The sequence below is a fragment of the Stegodyphus dumicola genome, chromosome 4 (assembly GCF_044657685.1).
Source record: "Stegodyphus dumicola isolate Sdum_Otavi_A_Nest chromosome 4, ASM4465768v1".
Classification (NCBI taxonomy): Eukaryota; Metazoa; Arthropoda; class Arachnida; order Araneae; family Eresidae; genus Stegodyphus; species Stegodyphus dumicola.
The window spans coordinates 181,763,549-181,790,262 of NC_140771.1; the positions used below are offsets into that span (position 1 = coordinate 181,763,549).

General features: G+C 30.8%; 1 protein-coding gene across 1 annotated transcript in view; it reads right to left on the bottom strand.

The window, feature by feature from the left end:
- LOC118195846 (uncharacterized) overlaps positions 1-14,197 on the bottom strand; it is a 46,717-nt gene extending 32,520 nt beyond the window's left edge. The window contains exon 1 of the mRNA XM_035367182.2: positions 13,870-14,197. Coding sequence (XP_035223073.2) covers positions 13,870-13,896 — 27 coding nt within the window. The 5' untranslated portion in view covers positions 13,897-14,197. The remainder of the gene's footprint in view (positions 1-13,869) is intronic.
- Positions 14,198-26,714: the final 12,517 nt, after the last annotated feature.

Sequence of the window (26,714 nt, forward strand, 5' to 3'; positions counted from 1 at the left end):
ATTAATAAAAGCAACAGATATCGTGTCCTTGACCCAAACGGTAGTAAAAAGCGAAGACGATAGAATGAAGTTGCTAAGTGTCCAGGTTGGAGTTATTAAAGTTGGGTCTATAATAAATTAATTTAGCTTTATTATTTGATTTATACTTTGACACGTATGTAATTTTCTCTTAAATTCTTCAACTTTAAACAACACTTTTAATTAAATGCCTGAATCAAACTTTAAAACTGTATATTTCTGACAGACTCAAACTCATATTTTCAAAGCCACATTCACTTCATTTGTCTTTGATTATTATCCCTTAGAATTCGCTCTGATGAAATTTAGACGGAGCTCAATCAGATAGCTTTTAATGCTTTACATTAATTAAATAAGTCGTTATTTGCCCTCTACACAAATATTTTAATATTAAAGAAAATTATTTTATTTTTTTAATTATGGTGATATTTGAATATATATCATCTACATAAATAATTTGCAGACAATTGTGATTAAACTAAAACCTAATTACCGATATTTTTAAGTTATCTGAAACCTTCAGAACTCAGACTAAGTATACCCATAAAAAAGCTTAAATCTAATTCAGCCTTATAAAAGGTATTAGATCTTTAACCTGATTCATTCAATCAATTGTAATACAGTGTAGCAAATGCATGTTCAAAAAATCAAATTCAAGATATATACAGTGTGTCTATGAAATTTTAGATCTAAGTTGGTATATAAACGAAAGTTCATGAAAAGAACATTCTTACTTCTTAGACTTAAACTGACCACCCTTGCCGTTTTTACAACTCTTGCCTCGTTTATATATCTGTTTAACTCTTTCACAAAACTCATCATTTTTGGGGCCCACCAGCGGCCGAGCGGTAAAGTCGCTGAACAGTGGTAGTTCGGTCCGAGGTTCGAATCCCGCGAACGGGCTGGCTGCATGGGTGTTTTCGTGGTTTTCCCCATGTGTAACGTGTATACGAGCCAGTTTCCCTTAGAAAGTCCTCCACGAAGGCATCCCTCCTCTTAGGCAGATAGCCCTCGAGGCTTTGCCATACACTCACACACATCATTTTTGAACATTATTTAAGTCACCGGTTATGGATTTCTGAATTCCTTCGATTCCTTTAAAATAATGAATTTTGAGAAAAGACTTCATGTAGGGAAAAGAAAGCTGTCTGTGAATGAGTAGATTGTATAAGAACTCCAGTGCGTTTCTTTGCTCGAAACAGCTCGCCGAGAATAAAATTGTATCATGCCATTTTGCCTTACAACATTATTAGTTTCAAGCTTAGCACGCTGAATTCGTTTCGGAAGTTTGCCTATTACGGCTTTTAAATTACTGAATTTATCCGAATAGGGAAAGTCCTCGTTGTGAATTATCTGTTTCTAGTGACAAAATACCACCAAAATGGTCTTTATTAGAGATTTCTGAAACCAAAGTTTCTGTGCTTTGGTTACTTTCTATAAGCTAAGGAGACGAATTGACGTTCTGTCTCAGTAATTCTTTGAAACGTTTGTAGGGACATTAGGTTATTTTGAAGCAGGAGAGATGAAAAATGAGCAGTGCCTTCGCCGGGACTGGAACGCAGACTTCTCCAGAACACGTGGAGCATCACGAAAGCTTGCTGGAAGGATGGAGAAAATACCTTATAAATTAAAATTATTATCTGACATTTGTATCAATTCCTGAAATGTAGAATTTCGATCTTGTTTAAATTAAAGCAAATGCTTCGTTTTTCAAGATTTTCATAAAAATTCTGTTAGCAGCTCAACAACTATCATTCGAAGAAATATTTATTATCAACATCTTTTCATGCAAACTGTCCATGCTAACGGAAACATATTGGATCGTAGTTTATGCTCCACACCCTTAAGAATTTACACATTTCAAATGTCTGCAACGATCTTTTTCTAGTTTCACAGAAACTCGTTATTGCTAATCTTTGCTCCAGTTTCGAATCTAAGAAAGGGAATGTTTAGAGGATTAAAGAAAATAATTTACGCGTAGAAAACTATGTCCTTAAGCAGATAATATGTTAGAAAAGCAAGTTTATATATTATATTAAAAATGCTAACAATTTTCCTATGGTTGATTTTCTAAAATTATTTTAAAAATTAGTCCTATACGTTGTAGATCCACAGTGTACTTAAAGAACATATCCATATATAATGCCATCTAAAGACAAAATTTCCGAAAAAAAAAAACTGATTTCTTAAGGATATAGTTTTACTCGAATAAAAATTACGCAATTTCCTTCTTCTCTAGGAGGTCTCGGTTTCAGCTTTAATGTATAAAAAAATACAGTATAAATGATTACTAGATTTAAATAGCATAATTTCAGATTAAATCAGCTTATAGACACAATCACAGGTAAAAACAGCGAAATTCAGCTATATTTTATGCCGTCAATAAATAAAGTAAGAATGATTTCCGGATAATTTACTATGGGATTTTCGAACCTAATTAAAAAGACGCGCGTCTCGCATGTTAAAGAGTTTCATTAAAGTTCCTCAAATTTTATTTTAATGCGGAATGAATTGAGAAACATTAAAAGTAGCATTAATTAGACATGGTTGACCAAGTGGAGATAATTTAGCGTCCCAACAAAGGACGTAAGTGAAGAATTATTCAACATGAACGGCTCCTTGAAGCGAAGAAAATAAAGATGTAAACTTAAAAAAAAAAAAAAAAAAAAAAAAATGAAAACTGGAGAAATATTTGTTGAGGCTCAAAACAATAAAGTACGCGGAATCATAAAATGGGGGCACAGGGCTTTTTAGTATGTTCTGAGTAGTCATTATGTAGCACTCAATTTATGAATTTTGAAAATATTAGTATAGGAATTGAAATATTAAGGCATTAAATACAAAATATAAAATTCCCAATGTAATGAAAATTCTTTTTGACTTTTAAGTATTACATATTAAAAGAACATTAAAAGTTCATAAATTATTTACAACTTAAACGTTTTGTATAAATATGATTAGTTGAATATTGAGTACAAATTATCATCATTTAAACAAAAATGCTTTAGGCTGTTGAATAATTTAATAGAAGTAAAAAAAATGAGCAGAAATTGAAAGTTCATTGAACAATTAATTACCCTAGAAAAGGGTCTTGTTTAAATAAAATAAAAATACCTTGTTTAAAAGAGAAAGTTAACTTTATTTACTGCTGAAAGAGAAAAGTGTACTATTACAAACTATCAGGATAATACAAAACCGTCTAAGTAGAATACAAAAAAGATGTGGGCGGAATACCTGCAGTGTTAACAGATGAAACTCGGGAATTGCATTGATTTGTACGAAATCCGGAACATATAAACATTATAAAATAAAAAGTAAAAAGTTCCAATTAAAATTTTTTTTGAGAATTTAAATTCAACTTTTATTGTTAAAGTATTCTTTAAATATTGATCTTCAATGCCAATATTAATTTCTTCATTTGCAATTTTTAATTTCATCTGCATTTATATTTAGTTTTTTATTTTTATTTAGTGCTTGAATATTGATTTAATTTACGATACTAAATGAAAAAGACTGTTGAAAATACAGGTTAACTGCTAAGAGTATTCGCATTTAAAAAAATTAAAGAAGTCAACGAAATCAGTTTAAAAATTTTTTTTTACCCTCTAATGTTTGATTTCTTACGTGAAAAGAAATTTTTGAGGGTTTTACTTAGCTAACTCAGCTTCATTCCTAATTTAGACCTTCATTTCATATTAACTTCATTTTTGATTTACAAGATGTGATAAGAAAATTGATTTTGTTTCAGAATTCACAAGTAAAGTTATTGCATGATTGATTATAATATAACCTAACAGTAGTTTAGTCTGCATAAGAACTCGCTTAGCTTGCGCAAACACATTTTTGATTAAAAGATTTAATTTCGCGAGTTACTCTTGCACAGTAAAATGGACCGTTGACTTCATTCGGTTATAATGTCCTGCAGTTAGAAATCGAAATTTCAGAATGCTGATGCTCTAGTGAGTAATAATAGCTAGAGCATGACTAATTTAAAACAAATTCATCGCTGCTTGTCGCAAGATGGTTTGTAATCATTATCGTTTTTCTTTATTATCCTGGCCCACCAGCGGCCGAGCGGTAAAGACGCTGAACACTGGTAGTTCGGTCTGAGGTTCGAATCCCGCGGACGGGCTGGCTGCATGGGCGTTTTCGTGGTTTTCCCCATGTGTAACGTGTATACGAGCCAGTTTCCCTTAGAAAGTCCTCCACGAAAGGCATTCCTCCCTTTAGGCAGATAGCCCTCGTGTGCTTTGCCATAATTAAATACACCACACCACACCACACCTTTATTATCCTGATCTGCAAACGCAGCGGATCTAATAGTGATAAGAACAGACATCCCTAAGCTATTCTTATTCCTAGAATTTACATAAAGTTTTTATAGTTAAAAAAAGTTAGAAGTTTTAACGCATGGAGTTCACAATAAAAGAATGATTTTGTGAAACCGTGAAATATATTATCTATTAAGAACAAATGTAATTTTGCTTGTAAATGTTTTTGTTATTTGCATCTATTTCCTGAGATGCAATTTTAAGTAATCATGACATTTCTTATTTGATTCAAATATTAAATTCATAGAAATAAAATGAAATTTACCAATTTATTTCATATTTTACAATTGCTTACTAGGTTCACCGCTGTTCTCTATGCGATAATCCGTTTTTGCCATGGTGACTACTCAGTTGCGGTTGTGAACATTCTGATGGTTTGCTGAAAGTGGAAGGGTAAAGAAAGTATTCCTTCATAAAACCTGACAGCAAAAAATCATAAGGAATTAAATCCGAAACGTGAATGGCCCGCTGCATTAATCCACCGTCTTCTTATTCAGCGCACATCTCTTGATCCGTCGCCCCATCCAGTGTTTTTTTTTAAAATTATTTTGCGACAAATTTTGATTAAAGTACTCTCAGACATGACTAAAAAGAGGTTAACGTACAAGGTACGTAACAAGGTCGACAGAAATTTTAGTGAAAGATTTTGTAGCTTTATGGATACTTAGGCTTTTAGTGAAACATATATATAGCATTTTACTAAATGCTCTGATTTTTAACACCGCTTTGGAATAACTAAGTCATCTCACAACAACCTTTTGAATAAAAACGATCTCTCACGAACGGACTAGTTTCGACATTCAGTTGTTATTTTTGTCCTCATTTAATTTTTAATAACTACTCAATCAGTAAGCCAAAGTGAGTTTATGCCACATTAAATTTAACGTTAATTGCCTCAGACTGAAAAATGATAATTTACCACTATTTCTGTTCAAGAAAAGAAGAAATTAAGATGCGTCGAACAAATCTCAAAATTTAAAATTTTTCCAAAATGCCAATTTTTTTCTGTTGAAAACCTGCTTAGTTTGTTTATTAATTAACTCAGTTAAAAACTTTAGTTAAGCATTTCTGTAGTTTAAAATTATCAATCTAGAAATCTGTATAAAATCTGATTTAAAGTTTTATTTTGAGTACTTGGAGTTATTCTGAAATGTCAGCCAGTTTCTCAAATAGAGAAAATGGTACACCATTTTGAAGATAAATTCACAGGAAATACAAAACTTTTTATTGAAATAAAATAACATCACTGATGCATTTACTATAGATGAAAAGAAGTTATGACTAAAGGGGATATTTTTAGGTCTTTCATACTACGAAAAGCAGTTTAAATTAAATAAAAAATACTTCCATTCATTAGTTGCACATTTAATTATTACTGAATTTTTTTTACATACCAAATTATTTACTCATTTATTTGTGGATCGCATTAAAAATTTTCTAATTTTTCTCATCATTTTTCTGCATCATAAAATATTACCATATTTAACTTGAAATTATATTAATATAGCCTATGGTAACAAAAGCTTATCAATGAAATACTTAGAAATCATATTTTTGTATTTTCGCTTAATAAAGACGATGTGTTTCAGCATTTTTGAAAACGAATAAAAGAAATAATTTTCAATATTTGCTGAAGGTAAAGAATAACATTGCGAAGTGTAAACAATCGAAAAGAACGTAAAAAAGAATACTCTTTACCGGGGGGGGGGCGCTCTGACATTTACGCAGCGTTTTGCTTTTATTTAATGAAGGCATTTACAAATACTTAAAAGCATTTTTTTATTTTTGTAATAAAAACGCAAAATCAAGAAAGTAATTTTACTACTGACAGAAAATTTTATCGCCTTATTAGCCTGTTAAACATAAAATGACAGATCTTGAATTCAAAGGAGCGCACAGGATAAATTGGAGTTCAAATCGTAATTTAAATATTTTATCAGAAGACAATATCTCGTTAGAAATTGTATACCTAGTTATACTAATAAGATTCAACATATAAATAAAAAATAAGCGTTTATGAATAAATGGAAATATTAATAAATTGTTGATTAGGATAATATTTGTAGGCTCTACTATATCTAGAAGCTTGTGTCAGTGGTCCTACCGATCCTACTAGACCGATAGCGGGATGCTGTGTTGTCTATGGATTGGTGAAGTGTGGTTGAAACCCATTGTTTAACCTTAAGCAATGTGCTTATTTTCCAGGCGGTCTGATTATTCAGATAACTACCATTACCAATCCTACAAGGGGCCTTGTCAAGAGCTCATGTCTGCTAGCAAATCTCTAAGGCCAAAATGCAACTTGGGGTAGAGCAAGACGTAAATAACAGCAAGGCACGGCTGCTAGTAGCTCTAATCTATACATTCAAAACTCTTAGTGTATATACAAATATACAAAACAAATAATTTGCATTCTGGTAAGGATTACGGAAAGAATGAGTTATAGCAGAAGCTTAAATCATAATAATTGGTTAGCATAAAATACCTTACAGATTAACTTAAATTCTAGTAACTAAAATATGAATAAATGTTAGCAGTGTTTAATTTAGACACTTATTCACTGATATCAACAGACAGTTTTGAATTCTATGAAATGTTGAAAATAATTTTAGATTTTATGTTCTTTACTACAGTAATATTCATAATGAAGTAGGTTATTCTCGTTATTAAGATGCACAGTTTTAAGCAAAATTTATGCGATAATTTTTTACGTGAGATTCTCATAAATTCTAGGGTTAGTTATTATTGCAGTTCATTCTATTATTCATATATTTCATGGGAGAAAACAATCAATCTCCCGGGGAAGAGAGATTTATTTTAAAAGGAGAAGCTAAGACCTTTCTAAAATAATGGTAAGTTTTTAAATCTTAAGATCATAATTATGAAAGATTTTACTGTTTTTTCGGGCATAATAAAATCCCAAATAGTTTTACTTATTGTTAAATTAATTAAGGAAGAGAATAAGTGCCACGCAGGTCTAACATTGGTAGAGGATAGGACAAGTGAACAATGGTATTTGGAAATGGGTTCAAATTCTGGCGTACATGCTGGCTGCATAGGTAGTTTCGTAGTTTTCCTCATGCATAATGTGAATATGAGCCATATTCTGTTGAAAAGTTCTTCAAGAACACAACCATTCCTTTAATACTAATCCTCGTGTGTCTCGCCTTAAATAATGAACTAAAGAACGCAAGGGGTTATTTATTTTAGTTATTTTTGTATTTATTTATTTTTTTCACAAGCGGGTATTTAAGTCACACATGGTAAAAACATACAAACCCTGACGCAGCCCTTTATTCACCAATATTAAATCCCGAGTACAGTGTGTAGGTTTTTAGCATTTTATGCAATCGACGTGTTAAAATGACGTTCGGGTGAATTGTGGCATGCTCATCCAATACGCATTTATTATAAACATAGAAATAGTTTTGCTTTTTCAACTCGAGACATAAGTTCTGTAGCAATTTTTTTCCAAAATTTAATGCAAAGGAAAACGTTATTAAATGGCTTATTTTCCCTTTCTATACAGCATTATTGCTGAATTTTGAGTACCCATGTATTTGGAGATGCAAATTTTATCAGGAAAAGCTTTTTTAACCAGGTATGTTATATGTATGCATATTGTACATATCTGCATGCATATTTTGGTCAGGATTTTCAGTTTTCCCACAATACGCATTTTCGAAGCAAAAAGGTCAGGAAATTTGCAGAATCGACCTATCTTTTGTGTGTGTAAATGTGTCCAGAGGAAAATGCTCGATAAACAAGATTTCCTTAAAAGCTTTTTTGCTTTACTGATATACCTTGTTTCTCAGAAATATCGTGGATTTTTCCCTTTTACTCTTTGCAACAATCGTTAAGGGAAATTACTTAAGGATTTTGGCAACAATTTTAAAATTTCTGTATTCTTAAGACAAAAACATAAGAAAATGGTCTTTTTATATATTCAGTTCACTTAAATGCAAGATTAACACTAATTTAATATTTTATTACGTAAATAAGCTGTCACTTATTTTAATAAATGCACAAATCCTGCAAAAAGGAAATATTTGCTTATTTTAAAGCGGTAAGTTTAACGTGTTTAATAAAAGCTAAATACGAAGCATTTTAGATACTTTTGATATCATTATGATCAAATAGGTTTATCTAATGTAAACCATTAATTTAAAATAACAAGCAATAAGATTTACAATTGTTTTTAAAATATCTACTGCTTATATTCTACTGAATATTTATGTACGTATTTATTATAGCAAGATGCGGAGAAGAGTGCCTTCGCACATTTACAAATACAAACGAAGAAACGAAGACAGAAAATAATATTCTGTTCACTTCGTTTGTAGTTGTAAATGTTATAAAAAATGTTTGAAATAGAAGAAACGACAACAAAAGAAAATATTCTGTTAACTTCTATTTCTTAATTCAGTTCTTGTATGGTTACTGAATATGTTTCTATAATAGACCATGACTGTGTTGAAATGATTTTTCATGATATAACCACACTGTTTCCTTAACCAAGATACCGAACACAAGTTTCTAAGCAACTCATCTCGAAAAGTGAATTTTAATTAAATTCTCTTTATTTATTGCTAACAGGGTTTTCACTATTTCAAATGCACTTCAATTGCTGAATTATTCTTGTATAATGAAGTTTCTATTGCTGCTGACCGCCATGCCTTCTGGAAATGTACATGATAAATAAGGCAATTTGAATAGAGAGTTTTAGAATTTTCGGAAATGAGAAGCAATACAAATATCAACTAACTCGCTGGGTCCGAATTCGGGGTTTTCCGATTACCAGCCAAACGTACAGTGTTACCACTTTTACCACAAAAATACGCAGGGGATAAAACAAAAATTCCTTATAAACTCATAAGCTTTATTGAATGTATATGTCTTACTGAACTTAGGCTTACAGAATTTTTGTTACAGACAACCTCAAACTGTATATAACTCATTTTTATTTTTAAATTTTCTGATTATAATTTCCTGTTTAAAATACCAACATTAATAATCAATTTATTTTTGATGTTTCAGCTCGTAATTGGTTTTAAGACATAAAATGCATAGCTATATCTGTTGAGGAATTATCGTGCCTTGGATGATGCGCTATAGTCGAAATTTATTCATGAAAACAGCAAAGAGAAATCACAGCATATAGCTTGTTTTAAGAACACTATTACATAAATAGCATAAATTAATTACATAAATACCCTATTACATCAGTTTAGCAGTGTTCGTAAAACTGATTAAGTAGAAACTCCTCATTTAATTGTTAACAACGCTGACGGAATAGTTGGGCTTGATTCCCGCATACTTACAAAGGGAGGCGTAGGTTGAAACGAAAACAGTAAGAAAAGACGTTACTATATGAAGTTCAAAGATGATAAACGCAGTGCTGAACTAGAGCTTAGTAATTTATGACATTCACTTACATTCGGGATACAGCAAGCTATTTTAGCTTATAACATAGTATTTCTCATACATTATATGTGCGGTTGCTGCAATTATGCATGGGACCTAGTATTATAATACGTAGAGCAGACTGGCAGCAAGCAACATTTCTAATTCAAAGTCCCGGATGACATGCATTTGTTTGGTCTATCTATTTCTCGTTGCAGTATTTGATACTGTTGGATAATATGGTCGTATATCTCAGAGCTGGAAGTAAAGGGTTTAGTTTCTTTCCTTCCTATCCAATTTAATCTGATGTTGAAATGCTCCCTCTTTGCAATTATGAAAACTTATGGGCTGTAAATTATAATCTCAATTTAGTTGATTATTTGATGAAGGTACATGCAATTTCAAAATTGTTGTTAAAAATTAATCGCGATAAAGGAGCAATTATAATCGGTTATTTAAATTTGGCAACGAAGTTTCTGATTTCTTATCAGATAACTAGAATCTGTATCACAAGAAATTGCCAAAAATATGGCTTGAAGATTAATCGTAATGACTTTGAATACGCATTTATTGATTTTATATGTATTTACTTAGAAGTCATTAAATGCATTTACATATATATTTTATATGTAAAATAGCTCAAAGTATTTTGATGGACAACAGCATCGGCTGACTTTATATAAAATGATCCTATAACATCCATTAAAAATTTTGCCATCAAAGTGTGTCCAGAGCATGAATAATATTCTGAAATTTCGAATGTAGAAATGGTTTCACCTCGAACGTGATTGACATCTTCAGTTGATTCTGTCTACATATTTTTCAGAGAAGTGTAGCCCCCATGCTGTCTCGGTCTCGTTTCTTTTTCTCTAGCTCACAAGTATGCATACTTTATTCGTGAAGACTAATTTTAATTTTTATAGCTTTATTTCAATTTTTAATACATTTCATTTTAGTATAATTTAATAATTACATAATGGAATATACAAAATCAATATAATTAAAATTATTCTGTATTCGTAGAACAATTATAATTCTTTTATGAATAAAAATATTTAAATGTATTATTAATAAGTAAGTAGCTAATGCAGTTAAAAAGAACGTATTATGCAGCAACTTTACCTCATTATCTGTCTGATGGTTTGATGATTCAAAATTGTCTAATTTTGTTAAACATTGAATTATTTACCATTTAAAAACTGTATAAAATTGAGGTGATTGGAATTACTTAAAACGGCAGAATATTTAATATACGTGAAAAAAAGTACAATCTCATTAAGACATTGAAAGTAGTATTTTATTGCACAAAATTATTTAAAATATCATACTACTGAAATAAAAATTTAGCATTTTGAAATTATTTTAATTTTATTTAATTACATGATAAAAGCGATTACTTTGTTTTCAACAGGTTTATATATTTATTAATTTCTGATTAGTTGAATTTAAAAATTCTACTGGAAATGGAATGTAAATTTAAATTCTTGGTGCTTTCGACATTTTCCAGTTTCAAAAAACGTACAAAAACTATTCAGTAAATTTCCTTCAAATTTTATAACTTCTATTAACTATGAGAATTGTTTCAAAAGAATTACCGGATGCATGAGTTTAAACTGCCATTTGGAAAAAGGAATTTTTCATTCAAGCAAAATATTTCAAAATTAGGCAATAAGACTCTTATTCAAATTGTGGATTCTAAGTCATCTATGATTAAAGTAAAAAATGCATAGAAAACTATGCTAAATATGTCCACATCAATAAATTTTCATTGTTCCTCTGTAATATTCCTCTATTTTATTCTTTCTCATTTATGATATATTTAAGCAATTTTTTGTGAGCTCATAAATTTAAGAAATTTTGATGTCTAAGTTCACATTTACATCTAAATTCTCCAACGTATTAAGACTTTGTTTCATTTTACCGTATGATTTACGCAATTTTATAATGTCAAATGTTTTTAAGTGTATTATGAAAACCTCGTACCGAATGTTTGAAATCCTCGCGGTGAAATGATAAATAGTAAGATTTCATTGTCAAAAGTAGCTGACTGAATATGATAAAATTGGAATGAAATTTACTTTTCTTTCGTTTTGTAATGTAAACGTCGTATTTTTAAAACCTCCCATTAACGCACTTCTCCTTCTTAAGCAGATAGATATCGCGTACTTTGCCATAACTTAAATAATCCTAAAGTGAAGTTTGTTTTTGTTTGATTTTCGAAATAAAGTCCATTATACATCTGTTCATAGTATAAAGTTTATATTCTGCTTGCCTTACAAAATAATGTTTATATATACTAACAGATGTACCATCCTCTTTCCCTAGCACTTTTTTTACGAAATTACATTAGCAGTTATAATAATCATTTTAGATTCCATATAAACTGGATCCTGCATCTAAAATCAACCAATAAATTTTAACAGTCGCATTTTTAAATCATTAAAATTTTAAATATTAGATTTTGTGATCGACGTTTCGGATTTATAGATCGACTTCTATAGATCTATAGGTATTAATAAGGTGAAGCACTGTTGGATCAACATGAACTGCAAAATGTTTGATAAGAATTTAAATTAAACTCTTAATGCTATTTTTATTAAGTATTCGATTTCGATTTGATTTTATAAAATAGTTTTTATTATAGCTAAAATCTTCTAGATAAGGTAGGTAAAGAGTTAGCTCAAAAGGTTGCCATATAGAAATTTTAAAGTTAAACAGATCGAGAAAAAAATGTGGATGTGGAAAAATGTGGATACTATATATATTTTTAGTATTTAATTCAAAATGCTTAAGTATTGCTGTATATGGCATTTAATTTAGCATTGCATAATATTTAACTTTTTAAATGTTGCTTCATTTTAATTACCTTCCTTCTGCTTTCAGTCTACGTTTTCTTGCAAAGTAAATTGTTTTCAAACATCATATTCAAACTTATAGATATTATACAGCGATATATGCATAATAGTTTCGGAAAATATTTATCTCAATTTTCACGAATCATTTTCTTGTACGTATAATTATCATTTCCATTTTATAAATGTACTCGAAAACGTATTGAAATAACAATAATTACTTTTATTTCTTAAAATATTTTTAAAATTTGAGTACAATAACTTTATAATTGGAAGAGGTTCTGTTACATTCCCATTACTATTTAGAATTTGATTTCTTAATCACTGTTTCAGAACGAATTTTACAGCACATAAAAACATAAAAAAGAGAGCATTACTTGAATAATGGCAGAGAGATTAGTCAGAAACAGAGAAGTAATTAAACTAATTCATTTGAATTCGTTCTGAAACAATAGCAGAGGGTTTTTAATTGACAAAGATTTGAGAACTTCAGCTGCACATTTCAGATCAAAAAGAACTTCGCAGCCCGGAACAATTGTGGAATTAGAGAGAAATTGAAAAATATAGTGTTATTAATTATTTAGAGCAACTGGAATATCCTTGATAACCAGATAACAGATGTTTTAACAGTTTAACAGATGACCATTTGCCAAGATGATAAACTGTAAGGGAACGAATGCGTATCTTATGCGTTGGAAAGAAAAATGCGCAATCCTTCTTTCCAATACTAGCATTTGGCAAAACATTCATGCAATTTACACACATTATTTCCGTAATAAATACTCTTCTACTGAGCATACTTTCTTATTGAACGTGTATAGACTCCACATAAGAAATGCAATTACTAGAATATTATTGAACAGTTACTGTAAACATTTATTTTGCTTCTTTAATTTATGTAAATTGTTTCTATGATCCCCATAATGAAATATTTAAACAAAATCAGAAGAGATGAAAATGCTTATTTAAAATATACTAATATATATATATATTATTTACTGTATACAAAATATTATAAACAAAATATTGAATAATAATTACTTATTAGTTCATTGATTACTAATTCAAATAAAATAAGTATTACGCAGAATCCAGAAAAAATAATGAATTTAAGCAATTATTTTATTAAATTGCAAAGTAGGAAGAGTATCAAGTAAATAACTAAATTTGTACTTAACATATTTTAATTTGCTTTAGAGCAGCAATTAAGATATATTATTAAAACTAAATGTCCGTTTACAGATTAAACTGAATAATTCCCTTACCAGAAACATAGAGCCTCTGTGAAACATGATTTGGTGAAAGGAATACTTTTAACGCTTCGAATCTGGCAGAACTGCTGTAACCGCTGCTATATCTAGTCGTCAAATAAAAACTCTGCTCACAACTAACTGAAATTCTCTTGTTGAAATCGTCTGAATCGAGTAGTTTTCTTTTCCTCCCGCCATGGAACACAAAGCAACTAACAGCGCGCAACCTGTTCAGTGTACCGTGTCTTGCAAAATAAAACGAACAAGCAAAACAATGCAAATACAGTCCAGTTCATGTCACTACAAGGATGTTTCTTTTAGCAGCCGAACGGTAGTTTAAGTGTTGAATATTTGTTTGCTAGTTTTGATGTTTATTGTTTACCCTCTCAGACTGAATCACGTATATCGGAAGGGTGGCAACTGCTGAGCAGTTTGATAGGATTTGCGAATAATCTTCACTTCCTGGTTATTAAAATTGGATTTATATGGATAATTTTTATGTTACACGTTCCGCTTTTGCAGGGTGACTGAATCGAATAAGTTGTAAATGTTCAACGTTCTTCAAAATTATTGGCTTAAAGTAGGCAAAGTTAACGACGCGCATGTCCTTGCACTTAAATTTTTTTAATTTATATAGAATTTCATATAAGCTGACTAAATCCAAAAAGCGTAAATCAGCAAAATTATATATATATATATATATATATAATTTAATTTTACAGGTTTTAAAGTTTAATTTGCATTTTATCGCACACATTTGTACAACAGCTGCACCATTTTTTCTTTATATTTGTATAAATGAAGACGGAGTAATCCAAATTCCAGCCTCTGTAACTCTTAATCTTCAAGAAATAAGCCTCGTAATTTAAGCATGGATCCCGAGTGAGCTTTTTTATTATAGATATTATTTATTTAAAATTTTATCATTAGTTTAATTTATTATTTATTTATTTTTGTTTAATTTTATAAATTATAATATATTCTTTTATTTATTTTAATTTTGCTTCGCTTTGCTGACGGTCTTCAGCAAAAATATTACACTCTGATATATCTGATTTTAGAACTTAAGCCCTGATTTAAATGCAGTTTAAATGCAAATCTACAGCAAACAATACCAATTTCATAAAATTATTTATAATGTTCTCAAAGTTTCGTACATGGCTGTATAATAAATAACATATGGCAGGTTTCTATTTGTATATGAAATTAGTTTTAGAAATCCTGGATTTTAGATTTAAATTTGGTTATTATTCCCACAGAACTGTTAATTTTCGTAGTTGCGGATAATAAAGCATTTCTTATATTACCATGAATTTACTCTTAGTAACATAAAAGCTTATCAAGATTTCTGGTAGCGGAAAATTCTTAAATATTTATTGAAAAGGAAAAGTGAACATGATTTAAAAGTTACGAAATCGGGGAAAACAGCGATAAGAATCAAATGAGCTTATAAGAGGATTTCGGTAGGGATAAAAAATAAAAGACTGTCTTTAAGTACTTATGCATGTCTGTACCTGCCTCGAGAAAGAAAAACCGGAAAAGATAGGTAAGATGAAATGCAGTCTCATATTTAAAACCTACGATCTACACTGTGTTTTATGCTTCCTGACAACACTTTCTTCAAGCTTCGCCTTTTTAAATTTAACTTGAATGCAAGAACTGTGTAGTAAACCTGCAACCAGGTTTAATACCCCTTCAAAATTCTTGCCCATTTTAAAGCAATTTAAATTGAAATAGAACTTTAAATTATGAGGTATAATTTTTATAAAGAAATAACAATATATTTGCTAAACGTTGCTTCTCCTATTGACACCATAGTAACTGCGACTACTATATATGAAATATTACGCCATTTAAATTCATTATATTACATTGGAATTTTTCCCGAAGTTCATGAATCTTACAAAATTTTATTTAACGGTTACGCATGCAAAGAAACTTCTGTGAAATTCATAGTAAAATACAATTTTGATATCGAAGTTTGGTAGATTTTAATAATGAAGAGCAATAAGAGAATTAGACATTCACGTTCTGAGTTAATTTCTGGCGTAAAGATGGTTTATCTTTTTAGAATTAAAACAAAGCAAATCAGAATTTCCCAAAATAAAATTTTGAAGTGAGGTTCGGTTTGAATTTTACATTAAGTTTCCGCAAAGCACTCGATGTATACCTTCTTAAGCAATGATTTGCTTAGTAAGGACTGGTTACACATAAAGGGAAACTAAAAGCATTTCTATGCAGCTAGCTCATTCGTTGGGATTTGAACTCCAGTGCTCAGTGGGACGATCATATCACTGAACGAGCTACTAATGTCCAATGGTATTATCCTTCATCAAACAGCATTTCTCATGACCACATTCAACAGATCTCTCATATAGATATCTCATATAGATTTGAGCAAGCAAACCCTCTCGTCCGAAAATTTCCCGATCTTGACTGATCGCTTTTGGCTAATTCACAGCCAAAAACTTTGGTCCACTTTACAGCTTGAAGTGAATACCAGAATTTATCCTCTTTAGGAATGCACTCATTTTCATGAATCTTGGAAAACTGACTCCAAAAAGTCAAATACTCTTTTGCATCATCACTAAATTTCTTCAGTTCTATCTTCGGTAACTTGAACTTCCTTTATTCAGAAATAATTTCTCTAAATGATTTAACATTTAATATAGTTTCCTATCTTGATAATTATTCAATTCAGAGACACACTTCCCAAAATGTATCACGATAAGTTTCAGCAGATTCAAAATCTTCTTCAAATTCTTTTTCATTATCCTTACCTTTTAAAATATCTGCAGTCAGCTCTTTTTGGTATTCTTCTTTCTAAACGTGTAAATTTTCTCTTTATCTGAGACTCTAAAACTGAAATAACTTTCATATCGAGAACTTCTTTAAGTAACTCATTTTATATTTTGTTCACGCACGCTGTAAACGTTGCTTTCAACGATTTTCTCTGAGTTTTCAAACTTGTCACATCCACTATCTCTTATCTGTTACTATCACTAGTTACCGAAATCGCCCTACTTATGGGCACCAAATTATTTTATGTCTTGCAATGAAGGCTAGATCTGAAAAGTAATACAATAAAGAACGTCAACTCGACGTTACTTCGGTAACTACTAAAATAAAGAGATAGACGTAACAAAACACAGTTTAATTACATAAAAACTACACTAAACATGCTGACATTTTCTGACTACATCTGGTAACTAAAGAAATTACATCTCGTTGCTACATTCTAAAGATATTAAACGTAACAGTTTATCACATGACGTCAGTCTTTGACTCGTGTAGTTTGGCGATTGAAATGATGCCACTAGCAATGCATTGTATTTTCTCTGATACTTATTATTTGGAATTCTGATTGCAAGGAATTTTCTCCTTCCTTACCACGTGCCTTAGTGGTGTAACTAGAAGCTCGTCCGCTTGCAACCGGGAACTCCGAAGTTCGAATCCCGGTAAGGGGATTGCTGATTTCTTAAGTTCCTTTCTCTGAATTTAGCATAATATCTCTTCATGATTAATTGGTGATATAAAACACCTACCTTTCTTTCAATGCTCAGGATCAAAGGGCGTATAGCAAAAATATGACTAGATTTCAAGACATCAGTGATTTGATTTAATGCTTGGTTGGGAAACGCTTTGAGCAACTGGCGATTTGTTTGTGTTTGGATCTATAATGGAGGATTTATATTTTATAAATTGAATTTAGAAACATTCTGTCGCAGTCCCAATTAGAAGCTGTTAGATGCTCAAATATTAAAAAACGCTTTGTCCATCCTGTACAGGTAATATAAGCTGTAGTATCACTGGGTGTTCTCTGAAACTCTAGGCTGTGAAAAAATGAGTTCGTCTATTCGGTGACAAGAATTGGCAAATGGATGTATCCCTAATGACTATTCTACCATTTTACTGGCATAGGTCATTTTAATCTTCTTAAATAATGTATTAGAGCTTTATTAAAACCATTTTGGTCTTTCCTTTACCTACATATGAAAAAACCATTAACAGTTAGAGCTATATCTGCAAGTGATGAAACCTGTCTTTAAATCATTTAATAAAAATATTGAAGAGAATAGGTCTGATGGAAGTTCCTTGTGATAGGCTTGCTCTTGTCTGCTTAAACGTACAAACATTCCTCCTTAATAATAGCATAGAAGCATTGGCTTAGATTTAGGTATATTGATTAGGGAAAAGAAACTCGAGGGCTATCTGCCTATGGTAAGAGAAGGTTCATGGAAGATCCGCTATTATAAGCTGCTTTGTATCTAACTTATGCATGGGAAAAGTCATGAGGCTTCCATACAACCAGCCTGTTTGCTGGGAATCAAATTTGGATCTAATTACCAGTATTTAGCATCTTTATCACGCAACCGCTGATGGGCCAAAAAATATTGGGAAAATGTTTTTAATCTATAAAAGCATATTTTCTTGAGCATCTGTGTACTGCAGCTTCTTTAATGTTACGCAGTCATCAAACTATATCATAACTGGATTCGAAATCCCTAAGTGCTGCAATGAGAGAGGTATGCTTTGCAATTGTAACCTTAAAAGTGAAGTATGTTGATTTGTTGAATTATCTTGTCTAAACCCACTTATGCAGGAGAAAATAAATTAATGTTCCTCAAGCACCAAATAAGTTGTTAAATAGCCGTTCTACACTCTATATAAGCAAGGTATGTGCTAACACAATGGCATTTATGAATACTAAGTTGTTAACCCAACGCTTCGAATGGATTTTACTTTTCAACCAAAGCTGTATTTACTTAATACGGAATGAAAGAAACTACAGATTCCACAGTAGAAATCATGCAGTTTGATATTTGAATAATTTTAAATACATAGAGCTAATACTGTAAAAACCTTATTTTCGTTAAAATGCGCATTAGTTACTCTTCTTTATATTCTACAGTTTCTTTCAAACATAAAATATTCGACTTAAAAAGTAAAATATTGGTTGAGAGAGAGAAAACAATGTCTCAAAAGATTTCAGACATTTATGAACCTGCAAATAAAATAGTGAACAATAAATAAGATATTATTTTGGTTCTTAGCAATGGGTACCAATAAAATAGTCAGCTTAAATAATTTGAAAACGTTCACTTAAAGTTTGTATTGTTTCAATATTTTATTGCTGTGGCTGCTTTAAGAAAGCAAACATTGCTAGAAAATCTCCAGTTTATGATTAACTATTTATTTCTAGTGACAAAAGAATCTGATACCTAAAGTTGCTAAAATAAACATTCGAATGCATACAGTTTGGTATGAGAGAATGCTAGTCAAAACATCGCAAAATTCAAAATAAAAGATTTCTTGGGAGATCATTAAACATATGTACTGGAATAAAATGTATTATCGTTAGGAGAAAATCCAAGCTTGTAGCAGAGCTATTATTTAAAATAGGATCAGTTAATCCACAGCCCGATATAAGAATAATCTGATCTGTTGAATATAACAAAAATGAAGCAAATAAAATAACTGCATTTGTGAAAAGACCATAATTCTCATATTAATGCGTAGGCTGAAGGAAGCAGGTTTAAAATGTAAGATTTTCATTATATAGAGAAGATTCGAAGAATTTTAAAGAAGCGTCAATACTTGAGATTCCATTAACGGTTAACCTAGAATGACAGTTGATCCGAGAAATCAAAATCAAAGAGAAATTCAGTAATGTAAAACATAAAATTAGGCAAAACAACAACTTTATTTTGGCGCATTTTTGACAAAAATAGAAATTCAGAATTAGGACTTTGAGGTGCCCATGTGCGTGCGGAGGCCTATGTAGATTAAAAATTTGTGGCTCTAAGTGCCATCGCTTTTCCACAGTGCGAGGAACATACATAAATACATGCTTACAGATTCTTTCTTCATTATTAGCCCAAAGGGACTCAGACCTAAAGGGATATTAGTCTCAAAACGGCATTTTGGGTCTTTTCACTTGCTGGCTTGATTCACATTTCAGACTGTTGCCACCAAATATTATCGCCGTGTATGAAAAGAGAGAAGTTTAAAGAAACTAAATAATAAAAAGTCTGAATGAATACATGAATATTTTTCGCATAGTGAAAAAACAACGGCACCTAGAACCATCAAACTTTAACGTAGTCCTCCAACCGAACATGGGCACTTGAAAGTCCAATTTTAAATTTCGAAACAATTTCAGATTTTGTAAAATTTTAACGAATTAACAAATTCAACGATTTCAAAGAAAGCAATGGCAATACAGCACGGGAAAAAATTATCTCCTGCGCGCGAGCATTGGAAATTTTAATGATATGCTGTTTTAAAATATTTTGTGATACTGCTGTTATGTGGTTTAAGTGTGATAAACATGGTATTTGATAAATTAAAGTAATACACAAAACGTTAAAAATACGCCCTTAGAGGCGTAATATAAAATCTGAAAGCCTTCAGATTTTCTTTTATTTATTAATTTATTTTTAAATAAGACATTACGATAACATTTGGAAGCAAGAATTCGATATGTGATTCGGACGCAAAAGTGTTATGAACAAAAAATGAGTTTTGTGACTAGTAATACCACCAGTACTAAAAATTCTTAAATCAGTATTAAGAATATAACTAAGGAACTATGAATAACGAAAGTATAAGTATTATAAACAAAATTATAAAAAGACATTAAAGAACTATATGTACACTGCTCAAAAAAAAAAAAAAAAAAAAAAAAAAAAAAAAATGGGACAGTGTTATATCTCCCGTTCTACTGGGGCGATTCACGAAATTCAAATTGCGTTCTTCTTGTCCAGAAAGCGCGACTTAGGATATATATTAGATTTATATATAGCACTATTCTACCATAGGTATTTTGACACAAAATCGGACTTTTTCTGAAATAACATACCAATGTTTTTCCATATTTCGATTCTACGACTCAAATTATGCCAGAATACCAAATTTTGTAAAAATCGTGCGAGTAGTTTTTAAAATATTAGCTCTCAAAATTTTAGCTCCTCAATGTTAATTGAATTTGGCAAATATTTATTAATATCTCTTTTTTTATTAAACTTTTTTGATTTTTCTCTCACATTTCGAAATTTAGATTCATTCCAAATAAAATTTACCCATTTTTTGTGTTTTATTTTTTTAATTTCTATTTTTAAATAATTTTTATAAATTTTTCGAAAAAAAAATTGAATTATAACCTATAAAAGTTTTACCATCATCTTAAAGTAAGTGTATTTTTAAGCATATCTGCAAAAAATTAGACTTTTTCATTCAAAATTTTCTAAGATATACATGAATTTACATATTTTGCGTTTTGAAATTTGGCACTTTTTTTTGAGCGATAATAACGCCAAATGTGGTCTACGGATTTTTGTTACAGTGAATTGCCACAGCTATTTTTAATCTTAAATTTCAAGTAAAATTTTACCGAGAATTAATTATATGACATTTTTTCCCCTCAATGATGCGTAATAAATATTTATTAATACTATATGAAAAGCTACTTTTTTAAAAATTATAGCTGATATTATTCAAATTTTTAACTTTTTTTTTTTTTTTTTTTTTTTTTTTTTAATAAGAGTAAATTTTTACCTTCGACGTTTTATCGTCTGCTACTTTACTTCGTTTAAATCGAATTGTCTAAAACTGAGAATTTTCGTTTGATGTTTATTTAAATTTTATGACATTAACTGCATAATTTATTTCTAGATAAACTTGCTTTTGAAGTGACTGAAAGAGCGGCTGATACTATCATCCATATTTTTAAAGCACAGTATATTTTTATAGAAACATAAGATTTAAAATAATCATTTTTATAAAAGTCAAATTATGATATAAACATACAACCCTCTAGAGACTGAATTAATGGACGTTCAATGGTTATGTAGAAATGATCTGCAGCTACTTAATGGCTGGATAAGTCAGCAGATTCTGTAGACAAGTAAGAATAATTATATAAACGACACCCAACATTCTGGATTCAATTAACAACGAGGATACGATGTTTATTAAATAAATTAAGGAAGTTTTAAAACATATCAACTCATTTTTTATCCTAAAATGTATTTTTGTGCGTAGCTTATTTTCATTATATCCTTAAAATTCTAATTTAGAATGTAATTGTCAAGAACTGAATCCTAATCATCAGTAATATAATAAGTAATCATTACGGTTATTAATAAATCCTTCTTATAAAGTAATTGCAAATATTTCAAAAAACTTTCTGTCTGAATGCAAATATTTTTGTATATAAATATTTTTAATTTTATATTAATTAAGAGTGAACACGATATTATTTATTTGCACTTCAATTCTTACCGTCAGTTCTAGTAGAAGTTACAAATCAATTATATTTAATTAAGGATTGGATTAGATTGGATTGGATTATTTAATTATGGCAAAGAAGACGAGGGCTATCTGCCTAAAGGGAGGGATGCCTTCGTGGAGGAATTTCTAAGGGAAACTGGCTCGTATACACGTTACACATGGGGAAAACACGAAAATGCCCATGCAGCCAGCCCGTTCGCAGGATTCGAACCCCCGAACCGAACTACCAGTGTTCAGCGTCTTTACCGCTCGGCCGTTGGTGGGCTATTTAATTAAGGAATGACCATCTAAGTTTACAAACAGCGTACCGTAACAGCAATTCAATTATTGGCGCCGTATCTTTCATGTTACTCCCGATTGGCAAGCTACATGATTTTTAATGAGTATTCGGGTTTTCCTAGAAACTTCACTTGGAAATCGAGCTTAAAGTAGGTTAGTTGGTTATTTGAACATAGAAAGAACATGGGAACTATTTGATTAAGATGCTTTCATAGAGAACCTTTGTAAAGAGAACCTAGAAAACTACGAAAACCAACCATGGAAGCCTGGGTTAGACTTCGCAACAAACTAGTATTTAACAATCTTCAAATGCTAGGCAACTGGTGAGGCTCCAATTAAATCTCCAATTTAATATTTTATTTGTAAATATTTAAAATATTGTTGTATTCTTAGACACAAAAAGCAGAATTTAAGTTTTGTTAACTCGTTAGTAAACTACCATGCCGTAGTGCAAATGAATATTCAATTTCTTTTGCAATAATTGTATTCACTTAATATTCTTGGAATATGAGCTAAAGAAGGAACGTTCTCGGAAGATTAAAGAAGTGTTTAAATCCAGTGATATTAGGTTTGTCTTACAAGCTCAGGATCAAAACGATTCTGCAATTGCCCGAGTAGTTGACTTGTAAATGGCTGTGAATTAAGCAGATGACTTTTAATCTTACGTTTTCAGTCAGAAAACGTATTCCAAATGTTTTGTATTGCATGACAATGCATCTTTTCATTATTCAATAACCAGTCGGAGAATCGCTTGTGTTCTGAAAATAAGTATGTGTACTCAATCGTCCTGCATGTTCTTCAAATTTGTCTTCTTGTCATTTTTTTTCTTTCCCCAAGACTAAAGTTGCCTCTCAAAGGAAAGTTTTTTGACATTGAAGAGACAAAAGGAGTATGATATCTACTTTTAGAGGCATTTCAAAAACAGATCTCTACAAGCCTTCTCTTCCATTACATGTTGTGCAGTCAGACAAAAATTTGCATCAGCGTAAATTCTATAATCTATTTTTATTACATTCTGATTACTTTATTAACATGCAGTGAATATATACTAAATTTTTTAATTCAGCTTAGTTATTCGGAATTTTTGACAGAATTGTTATCGAAACTAGGACTTAGAAGATAAGTCAAATGAAATATTTCGACAACCCAATAAATAAAAGGTCGAAGTTTCAATATTTCATTTTCGGACGGAGGGGAAATTTTTTCAGTTTTGGTCCATTATCCTAAGTATATTTCCTTCGATTCTTTATTTTTCCATAAAAGCGAAAAATTTACGTATGGTATACATATAACGCATAGCTTCAAATGAAAATTTAATAATATACGGAGTGGTTATAATTAAAGTTCCACATTGAAACAGTCATAAAATGAAAACTACTGGATCAAATGTTATCAAACCTGGTAATCGTGTAAAGGAGGTCATAGGAATTTATTTTCCGCGAAAAAAAGGAAGTTCGAAACCTCACCACCAGGGTGGAAATGGCGCTGTATGCAATATTGTTAAACGAAATATGGGTCGGAATCTAACTTGACCTTTCGTTACACGGGTTTAATATGTTGTATACCCTTAAGAAACTTTTAAGTAGGCAAATTACTATTTAAAGGCGTTAAATTCGATAAAAGTCGAGTGCACCATCCGTGTAAGTGAGAAATTCGTCCGTGAAAACCACGAATTAGCGATTAGAAAATGTGAGATCGCAAATCACTCGCACAAGTGCGTACAATCTGGAAATCGTTTTCTTACACATCGCTAATTTGTAATTTTTGGAGCCTGAATTCGGCACTAAAACATGAAGATACTGATTCAAAACGCTTTTAATCGATTTGGGCCAAAGAAATCCCTCATGTTATCAATCTAGTTCCATTGTATTCTCCTACTGCATTCGATTCCATAGCAGTCATTCCACACCGTTTAGTGTTGAATGACAGCTAGTTTTATGACTGAACCATTTTTCTCTGAAGAGCAGTCGACAGCTGGACCACTGTGATTGCAGCTCACTTAAAGTAAATGTTAAAAAATTTCGTGATACATGAACTGCAGTAACGTGGCATTTTAGATACTACGATTTTTATGCAGGGCCTCACGTGTGTTGGTTACTTAGGCAACATTTAACGAATGAACGTCTTATAGGCCAACACTTCCCCTCTTCCCACCAGACCTCAACCTCTGTGACTTTTGGTTATGGGGTTATCTCAAAAGCACTGTTTATGGTGATAATCTAAACAATTTGGCAGAAATGAAAAATGTGATACACTGACATGTCCGTAGCATTCTTCCTGATATGCTAAGAGCTGCTGTTGAGAATGCAGTAACAGGATTTAACTTGCTTTCGGAAAATGCTGGACGCTACATTGAACATGCTTTTTAACACGTTTCGGAAAATATTAAACACATTTTAAACAGATGCTTTCGTGTCTTATTTCATTTAACAATATTGTATACATCGCCATTTTTCCCCTGGGGGTGAGTTTTTGAACTCTTTTTTTTCCGCGGAAAATAAATTCCCATAACCTCCTTTACGCGATTCCCAAGTTTGATAACATTTGCTCTGGTAGTTTTCCTTTTCTGACCATTTCAAAGTGAAACTTTAATTATAACCACCATGTAAATTAAACTTTAAAAGTTTGACAGTTTGGTTCAAGTCCCAGCTTTAAAAATATATATATAAATGTAATCTTTTATATTAATCCTTTTAGAAAGAATGTTTGTCAATCGGCCCAGTAGAACGGGAAATATAGCACTGTCCCCCCCCCTTTTTTTTTTTTTTTTGAGCAGTGTACAGCATATGTCTTCACACTTGCCTAATTGCCTAAACGTACTGGAGCCAGTTATGCTAAGATTATTGGTTAATCAATAATCCAATAAAAATATACTGATATTTTAGAATCAAATTTGAAGTGAGTAGAAAAAACTGAATGCACAAAATAAAGTATCTTGTGAATGAAAACAAGAAGTTATACTGTTATACTGCTTTAAATATTATACTCTGGTTGCTGTATAATTGGCTCTAAATAATAAAGACACATCCTGAGGTTTCAGGTATTATACTTTTAAAGATATTTAGCAAGAAATCTAATCTAAAAGTTAAAAATAAAAGGAATTTGTAATGCATAATGATTACAGATAAATCTAGTCAAAAAGTAATAAAAATGATTTTTGAATCTAAAACGAAATAAATAAATCATGTAAGGGAAATACGCCAAAAAACACGTGCTAAAATAATAACGAGGAACAAGATTTAGTATAACGCGAAAACATTTGAAGGACAATAGTTTTGAAGGTTAAACAGACGGTTTCTGCTCAGCTCAAACAGAAAAATACATGTTTGGGCGAGAATAAGAGATAAAAATAAATTTTAAGGACGTTCTAGCTGAATGATAGAAAACATACTACTGGCGTCATCTATTGACTGAAATATAAACGAAAGGTAACTAAGAAATAAATTCATGAAAAACTGACAATGCAGAAGGAATATAATTCGGATGATTAACTCGAGCCACTAGATTTTCATGGATGTGAACCGCCTCCAGGAAATGTAATTCAATAACGGAAAACGTATGTTTAATGATTTTAACTAAATATAACAAAACATTTGATAGGCCAGCAGTGATAGGCAATAAAGGTTATATGTTTTTTCTCGAACGGAAATTTCATGCTCTTTCTGTGCAAAATTTCCCTGCTATTCTTGTCTGACGAATGCATGTAAAGCCACAGTAGCGAATAATACTGTAGATAACAGAAAAATGTATAGCTCAAATGTGGTCTTTAAATATCGAAGTGTGAATTTTATTGGTAGGAAGGCTTTTCAGAACTCTTAATATTTAATTTTAAATTACGGAAATTATATTGGACACAGAAAAGTACACCACACAATTAAATTAATGTTGATTTTTTATGTCAAGTTCTAGCACAATAGGAGTGGTAAAAAGAATAAATGCTCTAAGATAATTGAATAAAAAAACTTACATACAAAAATAGAGAAAAATTATAAGTAGAAAAATATCGTGTGACGGTAGATTGTCTCTCGCACTCATTTCACTTTCCTCTTTGTCTAGTCATTTTAAAGCATCTAGTTTCATTTCCATTGTCGCTTTAGTTTGTTTTCTTTTCTTTTAAAACGAAATTTTCACTTCACAGAATATCAAAAATATGTTAACACGTATACTCCTGTATGTGAACTGAGAAATTATAACCTGCAATGAACTGGTGTGAGTTTAGTTTGTAATAAAATTGCAGTCACAAAACTTCAGAGACGTCTCCTAACGTTTTTCAGTAATAGAAAGGAATG